This window comes from Engraulis encrasicolus, chromosome 13 (genome assembly GCF_034702125.1).
Source record: "Engraulis encrasicolus isolate BLACKSEA-1 chromosome 13, IST_EnEncr_1.0, whole genome shotgun sequence".
Taxonomy (NCBI): Eukaryota; Metazoa; Chordata; class Actinopteri; order Clupeiformes; family Engraulidae; genus Engraulis; species Engraulis encrasicolus.
In genome coordinates this window covers 3,194,242-3,214,241 of record NC_085869.1, presented here as the reverse complement: position 1 = coordinate 3,214,241, position 20,000 = coordinate 3,194,242, and the positions used below count along the sequence as shown (strand labels likewise).

General features: G+C 41.6%; 1 protein-coding gene across 1 annotated transcript in view; it reads left to right on the top strand.

Annotated features, from left to right (window-relative positions):
• Window positions 1-20,000, top strand: part of LOC134460622 (protein mono-ADP-ribosyltransferase PARP4-like) — a 48,307-nt gene that overhangs the window by 2,320 nt on the left and 25,987 nt on the right. The window contains exons 4-15 of the mRNA XM_063212992.1: window positions 1,507-1,605; window positions 3,458-3,641; window positions 3,818-3,968; window positions 5,839-5,984; window positions 6,740-6,871; window positions 7,807-7,893; window positions 9,745-9,909; window positions 10,038-10,075; window positions 11,585-11,666; window positions 13,398-13,535; window positions 13,919-14,171; window positions 14,472-14,542. Coding sequence (XP_063069062.1) covers window positions 1,507-1,605; window positions 3,458-3,641; window positions 3,818-3,968; window positions 5,839-5,984; window positions 6,740-6,871; window positions 7,807-7,893; window positions 9,745-9,909; window positions 10,038-10,075; window positions 11,585-11,666; window positions 13,398-13,535; window positions 13,919-14,171; window positions 14,472-14,542 — 1,546 coding nt within the window. The remainder of the gene's footprint in view (window positions 1-1,506; window positions 1,606-3,457; window positions 3,642-3,817; window positions 3,969-5,838; window positions 5,985-6,739; window positions 6,872-7,806; window positions 7,894-9,744; window positions 9,910-10,037; window positions 10,076-11,584; window positions 11,667-13,397; window positions 13,536-13,918; window positions 14,172-14,471; window positions 14,543-20,000) is intronic.

Here is a 20,000-nt window from a genome sequence, read left to right as displayed (position 1 = left end):
GCGATCTGTTTTGAATTTGGAGACTCACTCGAGAGACAGTGATGGCAAGCGCAAACAGCAGTGCTCTGCTGGATGGAGAATTGTTATGTTCTCATTAAACCACTCATTGCATGATGCAGGAGTTGCAGAGGGTGTTTTGGAACTATGTGATTTAATCAGCAACCGTTTGTGATTATGGAAAGCCTAATAGTTATGAGGTTACTATTTGGAATTAGAGAGAAAAAGAGCTTTGTTTTTGATCTGAGAAATCGCTAGTTAGCATGCTAACATTAGCCAAGTATGCCAAGCAATGAAATCCAGTGAAGTAGCTGTTAGTAGCCTACTCACTACTCACTAGCACCCACCTGATAATACTTGCTTAGGTTGACAAGCAATGTAAAGTAAGACTGGTGCAGTGTTTAAAACAATTTTAGCTGCCATATCTCCTTCCAGCCACATGAATTACCTGCTTGTTGTAAGCTTAAAAAAAAAACATTGTTTCCAGACCAGAATGACATAGCCTACATGAATCATGTAACAGAACCATGCACAGCATGTTTTCATGCTGAGTGATGTAGTATTGCAGACAAGTGGGGGCGCCAGAACTCAAACTCGCCTAGGGCACCAAATAAGCCAGAACCGGCCCTGCAGGCCATTTACTACAAATCTAAAACCAAGCCTCATCTAATAGCAGATCTCAGCTAATGTACCCATACGATAGTGTTGATTATCTTTTCATCAGGAATTGCTTTTGCTTTAAGTAAGTAAGTAAGTATGTATGCCCTTTATTAGCCCACAGTGGTAGCCTGATTATCATCGACTTTCAAATCTCTACGAGACTTTGTCTGACCAAGAGCATAACAATTAACATTTCCCAAATGGCCTTTCCCAAACAGCCTCCCTTGGTTTGTTAATGATTATTTGCTTCCCAACAAAGTGGGAAGAGTTCCCGATTTTGCAGGAGCTCAGAAAGTACTTGCATTGCTCTTGACCTGACTGGTAGCAACGCTGAAGCTGTTGCGTCACTAGGAGGGCATGGCCTGGCTACCACAGTGGGGAAGTTCATGTATTGCAGCAGTATCATACATACAACATGTGCAAAAGTAGCCTACATATATACAGCCACAGAACCAGAGAGTCGAAAAGTATGTAAGGTATAATGTTATAAAGTAGAACTTTATAAAAATAGAAGTGTTACTAAGCAACTGCATAAACACATTAATAAAAGTTTTAAAAACACAGAGAGCTAAAAAGAAGTTTTAGCAGCATGAAAAGCGTGTTTCTGATACTATTTCCTGTTTTATGATGTTTTGTAGTGGTGTGCTAGGACTTTATCTGCTACTGTTTCCTGTGCTACAGTGCTGGGGTGTGTTTCTCAAAAGCATAGTTGTTAGCCAGTTAGCAACTTCGGTAGTTGCCAATGGGAAATTGCATTGCAAACAATAAAGTAGCTAATGTAGTTAGCAACTATGGTTTTGAGAAACGCACCCCTGATGTGAAGTGCTGTCTGTTGTGATGCTGTTGCAGGGGTCTGCTGCTGCCCAGGGTTGGCGTGGAGAGGCACGGGGTGGAGCGCACTGACATAGGCTTCCTCGGAGGAGGCATCTACTTCAGCGACTCCTTCAGGTTGGTGGTGGCCTGTTGTTTTCAATCTTAAAGGGACACTGTACAGGATATGGTCAGAAAAGGTATTGCAACTATGCTGCTCATTGAAACTGGGCTGCCTATTGTCAAATTTGATCTTTGCATGAAAGTTTACTGAGTAATATACAAATATTTTCTAGTATGGTCCAAGTAGAGTAATTTTTGCAGCTAAAAATGGCTATTTTTGGAAATTCAAAATGGCGGACCATGGAGAAGATCCCCCTTTTCATGTATGAAAAGTGCAATTTTTCCAGTCATAATGTATACTTAGAATTTGATGGTGGTTTTACGTATTCATGAAAAAAATAACATTAGTGAATGGGCACTGCAGTATGAATTCTGGAAATAAACAACTAAAAATCTCACACATTGTCCCTTTAAGGAAGAAAAATCCGCACTCACAAACTGCGTCTCATTATTTTTTATTTATATTACCACCATGTCCAAAAAGCAAACGCGTTTCGGCTATCAAGCCTTCATCAGTGCGTGGTACACAAGTTGATACATTTTATCGCGCACCCTAAGACTTTCGTTTTTTCCAAGAAGTTGAGCGCGTCCTTTGCCAAAACTTGTTTTCAATCAACACATTGATGCGGGATGTTGCGTAGTGCAACATTGACCCTTTCGCCTGGAGCTGCATGAGCTGCAACAAAGATTTCAGCTTTTTTTACTAAAAATGTTGGCATGTTAAAACTGAATGAACATATTCTGATTGAAGAAGAGGCTCAGAGGCGTTTAAGTAAGGGTTAACGTTCGGCGAGAAGGTCGCTACCGTGGAATAGCAGCACGACAGAGAGAATCTTTAGACCCCGACGCGGAGCGGAGGGGTCTTGTTCTCTCTGAAGTGCTGCTATTCCACAAAGCGACCGACTCGCCGAAAGTTAACCCGCTTATTATATGGATATACTTAAATGATTCACACATGGCGGGGACATTTCTTTAGGCCTATTTAATGTTAAGATTGTTGCTGCGCAAAACAAAACAGTGCCGTTGTGGAACACCGCTAGGCAACAGCTAGGTAGCCAGGACAACAGGTGTTGTCTATCACAGCAGCTGATTAGAGTCTTGTTCAAAAGTCGCTTTAGCAGTGAAAAGTCTTGTTGCCATTGACAGCGGTCTGTTATAGACCAACCCGTCCGTTATCGAAAAATAACAGACGTGCGAACGTTGGGGAGCCCCGTTGAAATGAATGGAGCATTCGACCGATGACGTCACACCATATAATAAATACAATTAATGTCTTGTTCAGATGCTGAGATATTAAGGTTTTCTTAGGCTGACGGTACCTTTTCCCAAAAACGACTTAGGCATTGAGCAGCCATTTTTGCAGGTGTTTCAGGCATCAATGGGTTAAGTATTTCATATTTAAACTTGGATTTTTTTTCGCACACCTCAGCTGGCAGGTGCGTCGGAGATGTCCCATGGGTCTTTATTTAATATGAAATCAATTGAACATGTATAATATGTGTGATAGTATTATAGTAACATGTAAAATAGTAATCACTCGTACTCATTATGTAGCATACCTGAAACGAAGGGCAGACCATTTATCATTCCCTTTCTTACACCTCTTCCTTCTCACCCTCCTCCCCTTCCTCCTCTCTTCATCCTCATCATCATCCTCTCCTCCCTCTTGACCTCCTCTCCTCTCGCACATCTTCCTCCTCTCCCTCTTAAACCTCCTCTTCATCTTCCTCCATCTATCTCTCCCTCCTCCTTTCTTTCTCCTCTTCCCCTCCTCCCCTCTTCCTCCTTCTCTGCGTCCTCTCCTATCCGACCCACACTTTCATCCTCTCCCTCCTCATCCTCATCTCTACTCCTCCTCTCCCTGCAGCACCAGTGTGAAGTACTCTAAGCGGAGTGAAACGGATGGCTCTCGGCTGCTGCTGGTTTGCGAGGTGGCTTTGGGTCACTGTCGTGATGTTCGCAAGAGGGACACCACCCTGACCGCCGCCCCCGATGGCTACCACAGCATGCACGGGGTCCGCAGCACCCCCAATCAACACTCCGAATTTGAGGTACACACCACCTTGCAATCCTACATGATGATACATCAAATTAATACATTAGATTTCTTCCACAGCTCTCCCAATCAACACTACATAAATCGGGAAATGACTTCGGGCCTCAAACGAACCTGGGCCAAGGCCATCTGTCTGTACTCATGTTTATGTTGTGTTGTGTTGTTGTCCAGGATGACGAGTATGTGGTGTACAGCCCTGACCAGGTGAGGTTGAAGTACGTGGTGCGGTACACACTGCCAGGAGACGAGCTGAAGGCCTTCCAGCCGCAAGTCGACACGGCTGTGGAAAGCGTCCCAAGCGGCTCACAGACTAATGACACAAGTGAGTTTAAGGGACACTGTGTGAGATTTTTAGTTGTTTATTTCCAGAATTCATGCTACCCATTCACTAATGTTACCTTTTTCATGAATACTTACCACCACCATCAAATTATAAGTATTTATTATGACTGGAATAATTGCACTTTTCATACATGAAAAGGGGATCTTCTCCATGGTCCGCCATTTTGAATTTCCAGAAATAGCCATTTTTAGCTGCAAAAATGACTCTACTTGGACCATACTAGAAAATATTTGTTTATTACTTAGTAAACTTTAATGTAAAGATCAAATTTGGCAATAGGCAGCCCAGTTTCAATGAGCAGCATAGTTGCAGTACCTTTTTGACCATTTCCTGCACAGTGTCCCTTTAATCAGGGGGTTCAGGGAGCAGTGCACTTGGTAACTTTGAGTTGAATTAATTCATCACCTTAGCAAGTAAGATGATTCCTAAATGGCTTATTAGAAGACAAAGGAAGATGGGGTTTTAAAAAATATATTTTTAGGGGCTTTTTTATGCCTTTATTAGATAGGGCAGTCTGAGATGGCGACAGGAAGCGAGTGGGAGACGATTGGCATATGACCCGGGCCAGAATCAAAGAACGATCGACGGCTTAGCAGCCCAGTCTCCTACCGTTAGAGCCAGGGCTGGATTAAGATGGTCTGGGGCCCCTAGTCTACAGATTGCTTTTGGCCCCCCGGAAGGCTAATTCATGGCACATGTTTTGTACATAGTGTCATGATTACAAGCTAGGAATTAAGGATATAATTTCAACCAACTGTACTCAACACGACAGATTTATTTTTCAATATTGCATCTTGTCACAATTCTACCATTTTTTCACTTTTGGTCAATCAGGGCCCCCCTGACAGGTGGGGGCCCCTAGGCTGCAGCCATATCTAGCCTGTGCGTTAATCCGGCCCTGGTTAGAGCCACGGCAGGGCCGACAAAGGAGGATGTTTGACTGCAGTTGAATCGTGTCATACTGTAGGTCATGACGTATTGTTAAAGGGACACTGTGCAGGAAATGGTCAAAAAGGGTACTGCAACTATGCTGCTCATTGAAACTGGGCTGCCAATTGCCAAATGTGATCTTTACATGAAAGTTTTCTAAGTAATAAACACATATTTTCTAGTATGGTACAAGTAGAGTCATTTTTGCAGCTAAAAATGGCTATTTTTGGAAATTCTAAATGGCGGACCATGGAGAAGATCCCCCTTTTCATGTATGAAAAGTGCAATTTTCCCAGTCATAATGAATACTTAGAATTTGATGGTGGTGGTAAGTATTCATGAAAAAGGTAACAGGGCAGCATGAATTCTGGAAATCTCACACAGTGTCCCTTTAAGTGAAGCTTTTTACCATTTATCACTCTTGCTCTTACATACAAAAGCCCTACTGTATTCAGGCGGGACTAGTTTTATAAGCGTCAGCTAAGTGTAATGTAATGTAATGTAATGATTGTGGGGGGAAGTGTTGCTTTTACCTAATTGTGTATGTACTGCATGTCCTTTTGGATTCTAACCCACTGCAGTTACAAAATTATGATTTTAGCATGAGATATGCACCTCCTTGCGGCTAAAGATACGTTTTACAATGTTGCAATTAAAATACCACAACAGTTCAGGTACATTTACAAACCAGTGTTGATATGAAATATGACAATTTGCACATACAGAACTGTTGTCTCGCATTTTTCATGCCTAATAGAGAGTGTCCTTACCTACAACATTTCTGTTTGGTATGGCCACCTCACCCTGCTGAACAAGAACAGGCTGTCCAGAGTTGTGAAAATGGCAGGAAATGCTTGCATGATAATAAAGTATAATCTAATCTAATATAATCTAATGTAATCTAATCTAATCCTTTTAGTAACTAAATCTGATAAAAGCGAGAAGCTTGAGGATATGGAGAACCCCTTGGACAGTATGGCTGCTGGTCTTCTGGACAGCGCTGGCCAGAAACTCCCCCTACAGGCGGTCCATGTGAAGTGCAAGCTGGTGGACCTGCTCTCTCAGGTCTGTATCATTGATAAAGAAATGTGTTATGATGTATTTTGTAAGTTTGTTTGACTTGACTTGGGTTTGTCTCTCTGTCTGTCTGGCTGTCTGTATCTCTGCCTGCCAACTCCTCTTGATTTTAACAACATCAAAGTCTAAATCTTAAGATTAGAAATTTACCAAAAAAACCCACTTAAATGACACGTGTTTGATGCATTTCTTTGCAGCGCTGTGTTGAAGAGCGCCTCTGTATAGTACCGTATTTTTGTGTGTTTTGGACCTTTACCTGGACAGGAGGCTTGCACCTCATTGGGCCCGTTTATGCACATCAGTAAACCGTTTATGATCAGGTTTTTGGAGTTACCGGTTTATTCGAGCGCTCATGTAAACTGAAGAAACAGTTTTCATAACCGGTTTATTGCCGTTATCGGTTTATGAGAAATCCGATTCGCACAGGTAGGTTTTTGGCTAATAAACTGATTTCTCGTGTCATGTAACCAGCATAATCTGGTTATTGTCAGGTTACTGACATTCTAGAAGGATAAGTAGCCAATCACAAGCCTTAAACTCTAGCTTTGTGTTACACACTTTAGTGGAACACAGTCGAACTGCATGTAAACAACAATAAACAGTTTACTCCAATGTTTATTCCAATAACCTGATTATTGCGGCCATATAAACGGGCTCATTCATAGCTAGCTTAGCTAGGGTTAGCTAACTCAAGTCAAGTCAAATCAACTGAAGCACCTTTTCTGTAATATCATGGCCCATAGGTGATCATCTTCCAGACGTACTCCAATCCCAGCCCCGTGGCCATAGAGGCCAAGTACGTCTTCCCCCTGGAAGAGACTGCAGCTGTGTGTGGCTTTGAGGCCTTCATCAACGGCAAGCACGTGATCGGAGAGGTAAAGTAGTGTTTCCCCAACCTTTTTTTTGTCTTGTGTACCCCTTAAGCCTTTTTTTGTACCATGAGTGCCCCCTCACCCATGCTCTATGTCTCTTCCCCTATCCCAATGAAACTATGCTTCATACAGTATGAACATGTTTTGTTACTACATTTTTCCAAGTACCCCTGCAATGTGATCTCGTACCCCCAGATATAAAGAATTCTGGCTGCTTGGAACTGGAATAACTTGTATTGTAAGTTTATTGGAGGAGAAAGAGACCACTTCCTCGCATTTGCACCCATACAAAAACTTTGCCCGAGAAAGTGTTTCAGCAGCAAAGTTGTACAGTGTTGACATGCATCATGCATTATTTCCATAGATCCATGCATGTAAATTAACTTTTTTCGTCACCGGCCAAAATCGCTACTAGATGTTCATCTTACTGACCAAACATACACTCACCAATGGGTCAAAGTGGCTAGTGAGTTGGTCTTTTCTACCAGCCAAACTGAAATTTAACCAGCATTTGGCCAGTTGGCTGGTGCTAATTTAGAGCCCTGCATAGATCCCCATGGAAATGCGTAAAGTACATAAGATTTCATGGAATCTTGTGGGCAGGCACTGTCAGCTCTTCATTGCATAGCAACCATAGAATCTCTGTACGGAACTACTTTGCTTAATAGAGGAAGTTAACTAAGTCATGATGAATACTGTAACTTGTAAACATCCATTCAGAAAATGTATTCTGTTATATTAGTTGGCAATGGAACTGTTGTTTAAAATCATTTGACACTCGTCGTGATCCAGATAATGGTAACAAATATCGTCCCAGGTGTGATTGCTGACGGCACACAGCCTTCGCGCTTTTTGCGTATGGACGAACCACACCCGGGATGATATCCGTTACCATCATCCCTCTCACAAATACCATATTGCTTAAACGTCTCCCTCAGGTGAAGGAGAAGGAGCAGGCCCGTAAGGAGTACAAGCAGGCCATAGCCAAGGGCCACGGGGCCTACCTCATGGACCAGGAAGCACCAGTGAGTCACCTGACCAGACCACATTAGCTCCTCCCACGTTTTTTTAAGACTACTGCACATCTCTGCTCCCCATACATATGAATAAGAGATGTCGTGTTCAGCCTTTTGGCATGGCTCAATCGTGGGCTCCTCCGTCAAACCTTGATATTTCTCATCAATGTTACGACCACCTGCTGGACATCGTGCGTATTGCCTTGTCACCGGTTCATGGCAGCAATATAGGCCTACTGGTGGCGATCTGATTTGAGCCATTCGTTCCATAGAATACAAAGGAGTGGTCAACGCGGCATCTTGTGTTCATATCTATGGGCAGGACTATAAATGAACTTTTTCATTACCAGTCAAAATGGCTAGTAGATGTTAATCTTACAAGCCAAACACATTCACTCACTCACATGGGTCAAAGTGGCTGGTAAGTTGGTCTTTGAATGAAGTTCTGAATGAAGGAAGCGAAGGACAGCGATTGCCATTACACGCTGAAGAAGAGCTCTGCCCGAAACGTTCGTGGTGCTGTCCTTCACTTCCTTCATTCATTTATGTTTTATGTGGCATTCAGCACCCAGTTAAAAACTGTTACAATAGTGTGAGCGCGTCTTCTCCACTTTTGAAGTTGGTCTTTTCTACCAGCCTATCTGAAATTTCAACAGCATTTGGCCAGTTGGCTGGTGTTGATTTACTCACCTGTCTATGGGTCTTAACAAAGTGCAGAGAAGTGCTCTGCCAACATTCCATTTCCTTTTTGAGGGCTTTTATGCACTTATTTAGGATATGACATTGAGAGAGTGTGATAGGAAATGAGCAGGACAGAGAGACATGCTCTCCTTTTGGTTGTGGCCTCGTACTTTGCCAAAGCCCTGATTCTGTGGAGAAAACAATTAAGATTTTCCGCTGTCAGCCTGGGCAGAACTAGCCTCGCGACACCATCCTATGTACTCCGCCCAAAGATTTTGGCTCCACACATCGTCTGGTAAAAGCCTTGAGCTAGGTTCTCTCATTGTTTAGCCAATCAGCAAACAGTTGAGAGTGGTGACGTAGAACTGACCCGCAAGCTCCGTTACTGATTGGTTAAGGTAACTATATTCACACTTTCGTTTTGTTATTTGTATGCTTTTCCGACGCTATATCGTGACAGGCATGCTAATAAAGCACAATATGGGAGAAGAATTCCTCATGGCTTTTGCCAGACTGATTGACAGAGTCAACAGTCGGCTTTTCGCCCAGGCTAAGGCAGAGCAACATTTGGGGTGCTTTTTTCCATTCAACATCCAAATTATTAAGAAAATTACCTTTTGTCCTTTTTTGTTCAATTTTCCCTTTTGCGAGATATTGAATAAAACTTCTATCATTAATGGCGTGTTGCTTTGCATCACAAGACCACAAGCAGAAGAAGAGGATGGGAGCTACTAGTCTTGAGTTGGACCCTTGGGTTCCATTTTAATGGTTACGTGGCGCTATTCCGACGTTAATGTGTATTGTCGGAATACCGACACGTTTTCCACCGTCCGCCGCTATTCCTACATGCCGCTATTCCGACATCCCTAACCTTAACCCTAACCCTAACCTCTAAAAAGTGTCGGAATAGCGGCATGTCGGAATAGCGCTATGTCGGAATAATTTTTAATATCTAACCTCCCATCCTCCCTGTGACCTCGTGCTTCACTGATATGCCAAACAACGTTGAGAATATACAGTAAATTAAAACAAATAATAAAGCTTCTGTCATCGATGACGTCTTGCCTCACATCAGGAGGTCACAAGCAAAAGTAAAGGATGGGAGGTTAGATATCTAAATGGACCCTTTGTGTACATAGGTTGTTGTCTATTTTTGATTATGTCATCATTGTGTGCCAGGATGTGTTCACCATCAGCGTGGGCAACCTGCCCCCTGGTGCCACCGTCCTCATCAAGGTCACCTTCCTCTCCGAGCTGCTGGTGACCGATGACGCCATCTCCTTCCAGTTGCCTGGTAGCGTGGCACCATGGCAACAGAGTTCTGCCCTCAACGAGAGGACACAGGTACAGTAAAATGAGCGTTCTTGACTGGCTTTGTTTGGTTGGTTGGTTGGTTGTCACCACACCTTTAAGAGCCTTGTCAGTTGTGATGGGATGACTTCAATTAATTAACTTAATTGTGTGTTTCACAGACTACAGTGGAGAAGGTGTGTGTGAGTGAGCACAGCGGGTAAGGACCACCGCCTTTGGCTTCAGATATATTCCATACTCTTACTCATACAGTATGTTTTCACTAGAGCAAAATTTTAAACAATAATTGTTGTTAGATTGTTTTCTCCATTTCATTAAGTGAAAGTGAAAGCCCATTGGGAAACTCCAACTCCCATTGTCATTGTGACACAGCACTCCACAGCACACAAGTGAACACTGCACACTGCACACAACAAAAATGCATTTATGCCTCACCCGTGCAAGGGGGCAGCCCTCAGTGGCGCCCCATGGGGAGCAGTGCGGTGGGACGGTACCATGCTCAGGGTACCTCAGTCATGGAGGAGGATGGGGGAGAGCACTGGTTGATTACTCCCCCCACCAACCTGGCGAACCGGCAACCTCTGGGATGCAAGCCTGACGCCTAACCGCTCACCCATGACTGCCCAATTAATTTCAGTCATTCGATGTCATTGTCTATGAATATTATTATATATACAGTAGTATCTGGGATTCATTCTGTAAATTATATACAGTCATTGCAGTAGGAGACACTGGGTTGGTACCGTGTTCCCTTGACTGCACCATGGAAACCATGGAAATCAATCAATCAATCAATCAATCAATCAATCAATCAATCAATCAATCAATCAACCAATCAACCAATCAACCAATCAATCAAGCAGGTTTATTAGGACCATGTGCAATTACAACATAAATGTTTCCATTTCATGCATCACACCAGATTTAGCCTTGGGCTAGTTTTCATCAGTAGTCCTTGAGATTAAAAATTAAATAGTATACAATAGAATAATAAAGTAAAGCAGCAGTCAAAAACAAAATGAAAATACAGATAAGAACAATAAACAAATCACTTATGTCCCCTGTACCCCCCCACCCCCACCCGCACCCACCCAAACAAAATATAAAAATATTTTTAAAGTATGAAAAGGTAGTGGTGCATGGGCCCCTGCCATGGCCAACCGGTGGGGCACTTGTCTGCCATGTGGCCGACCCGGGTTCGATTCCCGGCCCGGGTCATTTTCCGACCCCTCCCCGTCTCTCTCCCCATTTGCTTCCTGTCCACCTCTCAAACTCTCCTGTCAAGTTAAGTCATAGAAGACCAAAAAAAAAATTAACAAGGTAGTGGTGTGCACATCCAAATTGCAGTTGCAGAACAAAGGGTCATACAATTATGAGACTAAAGTTGAGTGTCTGCACACTTTCTCCCGTCTTGATTAGTCTGATGAAGAGCGAATAGCTGGATAACACTCACTTTGGAAAATAAAAAATAAAAATGCAAAATGGGAGAAAGTGTGCGGAGACTCAAATTTATTTTCATAAAAGTTTGGGCAATCACCCACACATTAACGCTGTGGATGTCCCATGATGGAAGTTACATGGTATGTGCATGGAAAAAAATGTTCCTATTGTACAAATAATGTAAATGTGAATGACTACGCAATTAACACAGCATACTACAATTATACAAATTTCAATTTACAAATATTTTCACTTACGTTTTTCACAGAGATTTCTCCCTGAGTCTGTCAATGGAGATGCCTTATGAGATTGAGAGTGTGTTCTGCTCTACCCACGACACTGAGATCAAGGTATACGCATGCCATCTTCTGCAAGAAAGATGTTATCACCACACCTTTGCATATGAATGCAGCAGTTGAGCTAAGTTAAGATAAGCAAGACAATATGATTCCTATCAAACTTGTACGAAATTCCGAATTGAAATTCCACAGTAATGAATTGAAATTCACAGTAATTCCATAATATGAACACTAGGTGGTGGTGTTCTATGTACTCTCAATGGGTGGTGTAGATTAAATTAAAAGAAATTCAAGGTAATGACATAATGGGAACACTAGATGTTGCTGTATATTTATCAGTATGTGTCTATTCCCGGCACCTGTTGGACTGCTTCCACCACCACCTAGTGTTCGTATTATGGCATTACTTTGAATTTCAATTCAGAATTTTGTACAAGCCTGATTCCTATGATACTGCACCTCCAAGTTGACTCAACTTAAAGGAGCACTTCTGCGAATTTCAATATGCTGTCGTATTGCTCACGCTACCCTTGACTTGTCAGTACCCAGTAATGCTGCATTTTCCGGCTGAGCCCTTTCCGAGATCTGAGCTATTCTAACAGGGGCAGACGTTGTTTACATTAAAAACCTTCCTAACATAGGCCTACTCCAAATATTATCCCAAAAGGTATCGCTGTTTGCTAGTTGTCTACTGACGTTGCATAACCTTTTGGATGTTACTGGGAATAAATCAAGATGTTTTTTTTTTAAATAATAAAAAAATTAAACAAACTCTGCCCCCATTACAATGACCAGGATATCAGAAAAGGTTGAAAAAAATGACAAGTCCAGGATAGTGTGATCATTGCAACTGCATGTCGGAATTGGCAGAAGTTATCCTTTAAAATCACAAGTGCAGGAAACAAATGCAACACAAAGCAAACGTTCAATGTTCAATTCAATCCACGTCATGACATCTGATGGAGTTAGGTTGTAGAAGTCCTGTTGCCTACAAGTAGATTCTCAATTTAAGGTACACTGCTTCATGTTACCTTTTTCATGAATACTTACAACCACCATCAAATTCTAAGTATTCATTGACTGGAGAAATTGCACTTTTCATACATGAAAAGTGGGATCCTCTCCATGATCCGCCATTTAGAATTTCCAGAAATAGCCATTTTTAGCTGCATAAATGACTGTACTTAGGCCATACTAGAAAACATGAGTTTATTACTTAGTAACCTTTAAAGGGACACTGTGCAGGAAATGGTCAAAAAAGGTACTGCAACTATGCTGCTCATTGAAACTGGGCTGCCGATTGCCAAATTTGATCTTTACATGAAAGTTTACTAAGTAATAAACAAATATTTTCTACTATGGTCCAAGCACAGTCAGTTTTGCAGCTAAAAATGGCTATTTTTGGAAATTCAAAATGGCGGACCATGGAGAAGATCCCCCTTTTCATGTATGAAAAGTGCAATTTTTCAGTCATAATGAATACTTAGAATTTGATGGTGGTGGTAAGTGTTCATGAAAAAGGTAACATTAGTGAATGGGTAGCATGAATTCTGGAAATAAACAACTAAAAATCTCACACAGTGTCCCTTTAATGAAAAGATCAAATTTGGCAATAGGCAGCCCGGTTTCATTGAGCAGCATAGTTGCAGTACCTTCTTTGACCAAGTCCTGCACAGTCAGTGTACATTTACTGTAACCAATTCAGCTTTTCCATGTGAGGTCTTTACTGATGGATGAGGGTCTCGTAATGTAGTCACTGAGCATTTCTCTGTTGTGCACCAGAAAACCCAGTGTAAAGGCGTGTTGAGAACGTTGCCCGGGGAGACGATGAGTTCCGATGGGTTCCATCTCTTCATCTACCTGCGTGAGATGCACATGCCCCGCATGTGGGTGGAGAACCACCCGGACAAGGACAGCCAGGTCAAACACACACACACACACACACACACACACACACACACACACAAACACACACACACACACACACACACACACACACACACACACACACACACACACACACACACACACACACACACACACACACACACACAAAAACACAAACACAAACACGCACTCACCATTTTTGTAATATCTGGAACAATGGTGTCCATCCATCCATCGATTAAGTAATAAATTCATCCACTGATCCATTCATTCATCCATCCATCAATTAATTAATTAATTCACAACTTAATTGATTAATTGATTTATTAATTTGCTTATTCATTCATTCATTCATCCATCCATCTATCTCTCCATCCATATATTCATTCGTTATGTCCTATACCTCTCTTCCCCAGGCTTGCATGCTAGTGTTCTTCCCCGACCTGGAAGGCCTGCGGGGGGCAGGAGATGAGGAGCCTTGGCCTGCCTCTGGTCCTGCCTCTGGTCCTGTCCCTGGTGGCGTGGAGGAGGTGGTGATCCTGGTGGACTCCTCTGAGTCGATGCGGGGCGAGAGCCTGATCAGTGCCCGTCGGATAGCCGCTTACATGATCAAAAACTTGGACTACGTGGACAACGAGCCTAAGATCAACGTTGTATTGTTTGGCACAGGTACGAATTGTTATACACTGTTTTCATATTACATTGTTGTTTACAATGGTTTTTAGAGGGGTTTTGCATCTCAGCCAGGCAGGCCCGGACTAATGGGAATCTGGCACATAGGGCATTTTCTGGTGGACCGGAAGTCCTCAGGGGCCGATGTTATTGGTTTTGTTTGTTTCTTGGTGACTAGGTTTCCAATGGGAAATTGCATTGCAACCAGGTAAGTTGCTAACTTAGTTTGCAACAACATCGTGGAGAAATGCAACACTGACCTGAACTCTTGGTTTCTGTATGCTCTGTTGTTCACAGATCAGCAGGAGGCCTTCGCGTTCTCCAAAGACATTGATGAAGGATATCGTGAGGCGAAGTACTGGATCCGGGTAAGGACTGACTCTTCTATTGTCTTCTACTGCTCTGATCAATCAATCAAATATGAATATACAGCTCAACACACACACGCACGCACGCATGCACGCACAAACACACACAAACACAAACACACACAGAAACACACACACACACACACACACACACACACACACACACACACACACACACACACACACACACACACACACACACACACAATGATTGGATAGTGAGGCGACCTGCAGTACTATTGTTCGGTGGTTCCCACGGTTCATATTGCCTTCATATTTCGACTGCTGTAGTCCACGCTTATGATGGATAATAGGATGTTTCATGTAAGGAGGAGTAGCATTCGACCAGGCGCGAATTAAATGGTTTGAAATCAATGAGGTGGAGCTGAAAAACATTCATGAGATGAAGCGTAGTGAAGTCTTTTCTGCTAAGTCAACTTCAAACTATTTAGTGCATGTGCAAAGGGAAAATAATCTGGTGCCACACGGATGTCTATTTTCTGTTATTTATTATTTCAGTGCAGTAAGACTAACGTTTCGACATGCGTCTTCATCAGAGTCCTCAGAGAAATGGTTTGCCAACGCCCAAATAAATTGGAGATCCACCGCAGGTGTGCGTAAGAGGGCGTGGATATTAGCTGAAGCGCAAACCAAGTCATCTGCACACTTAAAGGGACAGTTTGGTCAATTTCAACATGCAGTTGTAATGCTCACACTACCCTGGACTTGTCAGTGCCTGAGATTTTTTTTTCTTCTTCTTCGGCCGTTTCCGAGATCCTGGTCATTGTAATGGGGGCAGCTCTTTGTTTACATTTCAAAAAAACATTTTTATTTATTCCCAAAAACATCCAAAAGGTTATAAAACATCAGCAGACAACTAGCTAACAGCAGTACCTTTTGGGAAAATATTTGGAGTTGGCCTATGTTTCATTTTTTAAAAATGTAAACAAACGCTGCCCCCATTAGAATTGCTCATATCTCGGAAAGGGCTGAGCCGAAAAATGTGGCATCACCAGGTACTGACAAGTCAAGGGTAGCGTGAGCAATACAACTGCATGTTGAAATTGACCAAACTGTCCCTTTAATATACATTAGTCAATAAGAAAAGTGGAATAAAAGTCAAAAAAGTTACAAGCAACCATCAAATACAAATTCATCAAGTAGAAAAGTCATCAAGTGCAAAGCTAGCAGGTATATGCATCATATACACGTATGTAAACAAACACATCAGCTTATAGATATTTACAGCATTACAAAAACAAGATAAACTTAATTCCTCATTTAGACCTTGAGGTTCTAATGTACTAAATGTATGTATCCTAAAAGCTTCCCTGCATAGGAGTTTATTGATTATATCACCACCCCTGGGGGGAGGTGTGATTTTCTCTATCCCCCAAAATTTCAGTGAAGCAGGGGAACCGTGCAAGCCAAACGATTTTATTGGACGCTCAGTCACCAATCACAAAGTAGCATTAAATTCCAGAGTCAATTGATTAAAAATATTTAATTGCGATTAATCGCATAAATGCCTTGGTCGACCAGTTTATGAAAAAAACGGTAACACTTTACTTTACGGATCGCTAATAAGGTGTTAATTTCAAAGTAATTTCTCAGTAATTTCAGTCTAATTTTATGGTAATAACTGCTAGTTATTAGTAATAACAGCAAAATAACCATATGGTTTCCAGTGCAATTACACTATAATTTCTCATTAATAACAGCAAAAATATCCATACAGTTTCCTGTGCAGTTATGCTGTAGTTTCTAGTTAATAGCAGGCTAATGGAAACAGGTACTGTGTCATCTTAGTAATTAGGTGGTAGGTATGACAGTAACTAAACGGTATCAGCCGAAGTAGTTTCATACTAATTAGGCTACATCAGGGCCGTAATGTGCAATATTTCCTCTTCCTCTTCCTCTTCTAGCAATATGCTTCACAGGACTTATGATCCACGGCACCTTGCCTCACACCATGCTGTCTGTGACACTGGTACCTGTGATTAAGGACAAGGCGGGTAAGGTAGGGAGCCTGGATAACTATAGGCCTATCGCACTTGCCAGTGTGCTATCCAAGGTCCTGGAAAGGATCCTGCTGGATAGACTTGATAACTATATTGGCACATCTGATAATCAATTTGGCTTTAAGCCGAAACATGCCACTGATCAGTGTATATACGCTCTTAAGGAGATGGTGGAGAGGTACCGATCACAGAATTCCTCCATTTTAATTTGTTTCATTGATGCGTCCAAGGCATTCGATAGAATTAATCATTTTAAATTGTTTCTAAAACTCAGACAGAGGGGTGTCCCCTGCACCATAATTAGGATCCTGTCATACTGGTATGCCAACCAGACCATGCAGGTCAAATGGGGTGAGGTGCTCTCTACACCATTTGGGGTGGGAAATGGGGTTCGGCAGGGTGGTTTACTCTCTCCCGCTCTCTTCAATATTTATATGAATGACCTGTCTGAGCAACTAAGGGCCTGTAGGACAGGATGCATGGTTGGGAATGCACTGCTAAACCATCTCATGTATGCTGATGATTTGGCCATCTTCTCTCCCAGCAGTACTGGTCTTCAAGAAATGCTACATGTATGTTCAAATTATGGTTTGACTTATGATGTTAAATACAACTGCAAGAAAAGTGTGGTGCTCTTATGTAAAAGCAAGGGGGACAAGGACCTCACTTTTCCTTCTTTTTATTTGGCGGGGCAGGTTTTACCTGTAAGTGACAAAACAAAATATTTGGGACATATAATTACTGACCAAATGAGTGATGACGATGACATTTACAGGCAGCGCCGCATGTTATATGCACAAGCTAACATGCTGGTAAGGAAGTTTCACTGGTGCACTGATAGTGTGAAAATTAGCCTGTTCAAGGCATACTGCACCCCTCTGTATACTGCCCCCTTGTGGACTAAGTATAAAAAGGGTAGCTTACAGAAACTCCAGGTTGCATATAATGATGGTCTGCGCATACTGCTTAAGAAGCCCAGGTGGAGCAGTGCTAGTGAATTGTTTTGTGGTCTAGGGGTCAACACATTTCATGCATTGTTGAGGAACTTGATGTATAAATTTATTTGTAGACTGGATGGCTCATGTAATCAAATTATTATGCTGCTGTCAAATCCGGCGCTTAGTGCAGTGCGATACCAGTCATACATGTGGAAACACTGGTACAAGTGTCTTTTATAAGTGTGTTTTGTATGTTTTTTTTAATGTTCTGTATTGTGTTGTTTTTGTTGATAATGGACCTTGAGTCTGGAATAAAGCTGATGATGATGATGATGATGATAGCATAGAAACGACCACCCAAGCATCCTTGTATTATTTCTGCTTAATTACCTTGTAAACAATTGAGTAGTTATATGGAAATAAGATAGAATCAGGGCCGTAAAATGCATTATCACCTATTCCACTCAATTTTATGGAAATTATATATTTTCATGGTCTTAAAATGTCTTATTTCTTATTTCCACTCAATTACTTAGTTATTATCATTTTTAATACAATATAGACTAGCCTACTATGAAGTGATTCAAGTACACAGACAAACACATTGTGTGCAAAACTTTATTTATTTTTCCAATCAGTTATGAGATTCATGTTCACTGATGTGAGGTTGTCAATCTGCCACCATCCAGAGGAAGTCCTGTGAACACAAACAAACAGAGAAGTCAACTGCAAGACCGGTTTCACCACGTTTATTTTTTTATGTTATCAATTCACCATCGCTAAATTTGCTTCTGAAATGCAGTACCATGTTAAATGCACGTTGTAAATCTTCCTCAGGCTGACATTGTTGCTGATTTACAAAGGCAAACTCTAGCTAGCACCTAGCTTCAGTCATTGAAAACATGGTGGGCAGAGCTAGCTAGTGGTTTCCATTGTAAAGGTACTTCTGTATGCCGTTTCATTTCCAGAACAAACATAAACACTAACTCATAAAACATGTTTGCATAAGGCTAAAGTAATTCGACGATTGAAGGTGGATGAAATCAACATCAAGACCATTTTAGCTCACCTTGAAAGTTACCCTGGTTGCTGCCTGCGTGCGAAAGCACTCTGTTGTACGTCTCAAACTCCACCCTTGTGTGTCAGTGTACTCAATTAAACAACGTCAGCGTCTCTGAGCCATACTGCAAGCAGAGCGGGCAGCGTACAACTAGAACGAGTGTGCTTGAAGTACAGAAGTATACTGATTGAGACGCTTCTGTTCTGCAGTAACCAAACTTTCGTTGCCTAGCAACAACAGGACTCGCCGCCACTGCGAGCTAGTTCAACTTCAGTGCAGCAGAGCCAGGCAAGGTAAGCTTCCTGACAACGAACTTTTAATGTAGTTCTAGCTTTAACCTGCTTTCATTTTGTCTCTGAGCATTGAAGGATTTTAACTGTATACATTGCAAACACGTCTTATCAGCCGTGTTTGTGCTGAAATGACATAGCCTACAGAGGTAGAACTACATTTACAATGGAAACCACTAGTTCTAGCTAGCTCTGCCCACCATGTTTTCAATGACTGAAGCTAGGTGCTAGCTAGAGTTTGCCTTTGTAAATCAGCAACGATGTCAGCCTGAGGAAGATTTACAACGTGCATTTAACATGGTACTGCATTTCAGAAGCAAATTTAGCGATGGTGAATTGATAACATAAAAAATAAACGTGGTGAAACCGGTCTTGCAGTTGACTTCTCTGTTTGTTTGTTTGTGTTCACAGGACTTCCTCTGGATGGTGGCAGATTGACAACCTCACATCAGTGAACATGAATCTCATAACTGATTGGAAAAATAAACAAAGTTTTGCACACAATGTGTTTGTCTGTGTAGCCTACTTGAATCACTTCATAGTAGGCTAGTCTATATTGTATTAAAAATGATAATAACTAAGTAATTGAGTGGAAATAAGACATTTTAAGACCATGAAAATATGTAATTTCCATAAAATTGAGTGGAATAGGTGATAATGCATTTTACGGCCCTGATTCTATCTTATTTCCTTTCCATATAACTACTCAATTGTTTACAAGGTAATTAAGCAGAAATAATACAAGGATGCTTGGGTGGTCGTTTCTATGCAATAACATAGGAAGAGGAAATATTGCACATTACGGCCCTGATGTAGCCTAATTAGTATGAAACTACTTCGGCTGATACCGTTTAGTTACTGGCATACCTACCACCTAACTACTATGATGACATAGTAGCTGTTTCCATTAGCCTACTATTAACTAGAAACTACAGCATAATTGCACTGGAAACTGTATGGTTATTTTTGCTGTTATTAATGAGAAATTATAGTGTAATTGCACTGGAAACCATATGGTTATTTTGCTGTTATTACTAATAACAAGCAGTTATTACCATAAAATTAGACTGAAATTACTGAGAAATTACTATGAAATTAACACCTTATTAGCGATCCGTAAAGTAAAGTGTTACCAAAAAAACTTTGCTG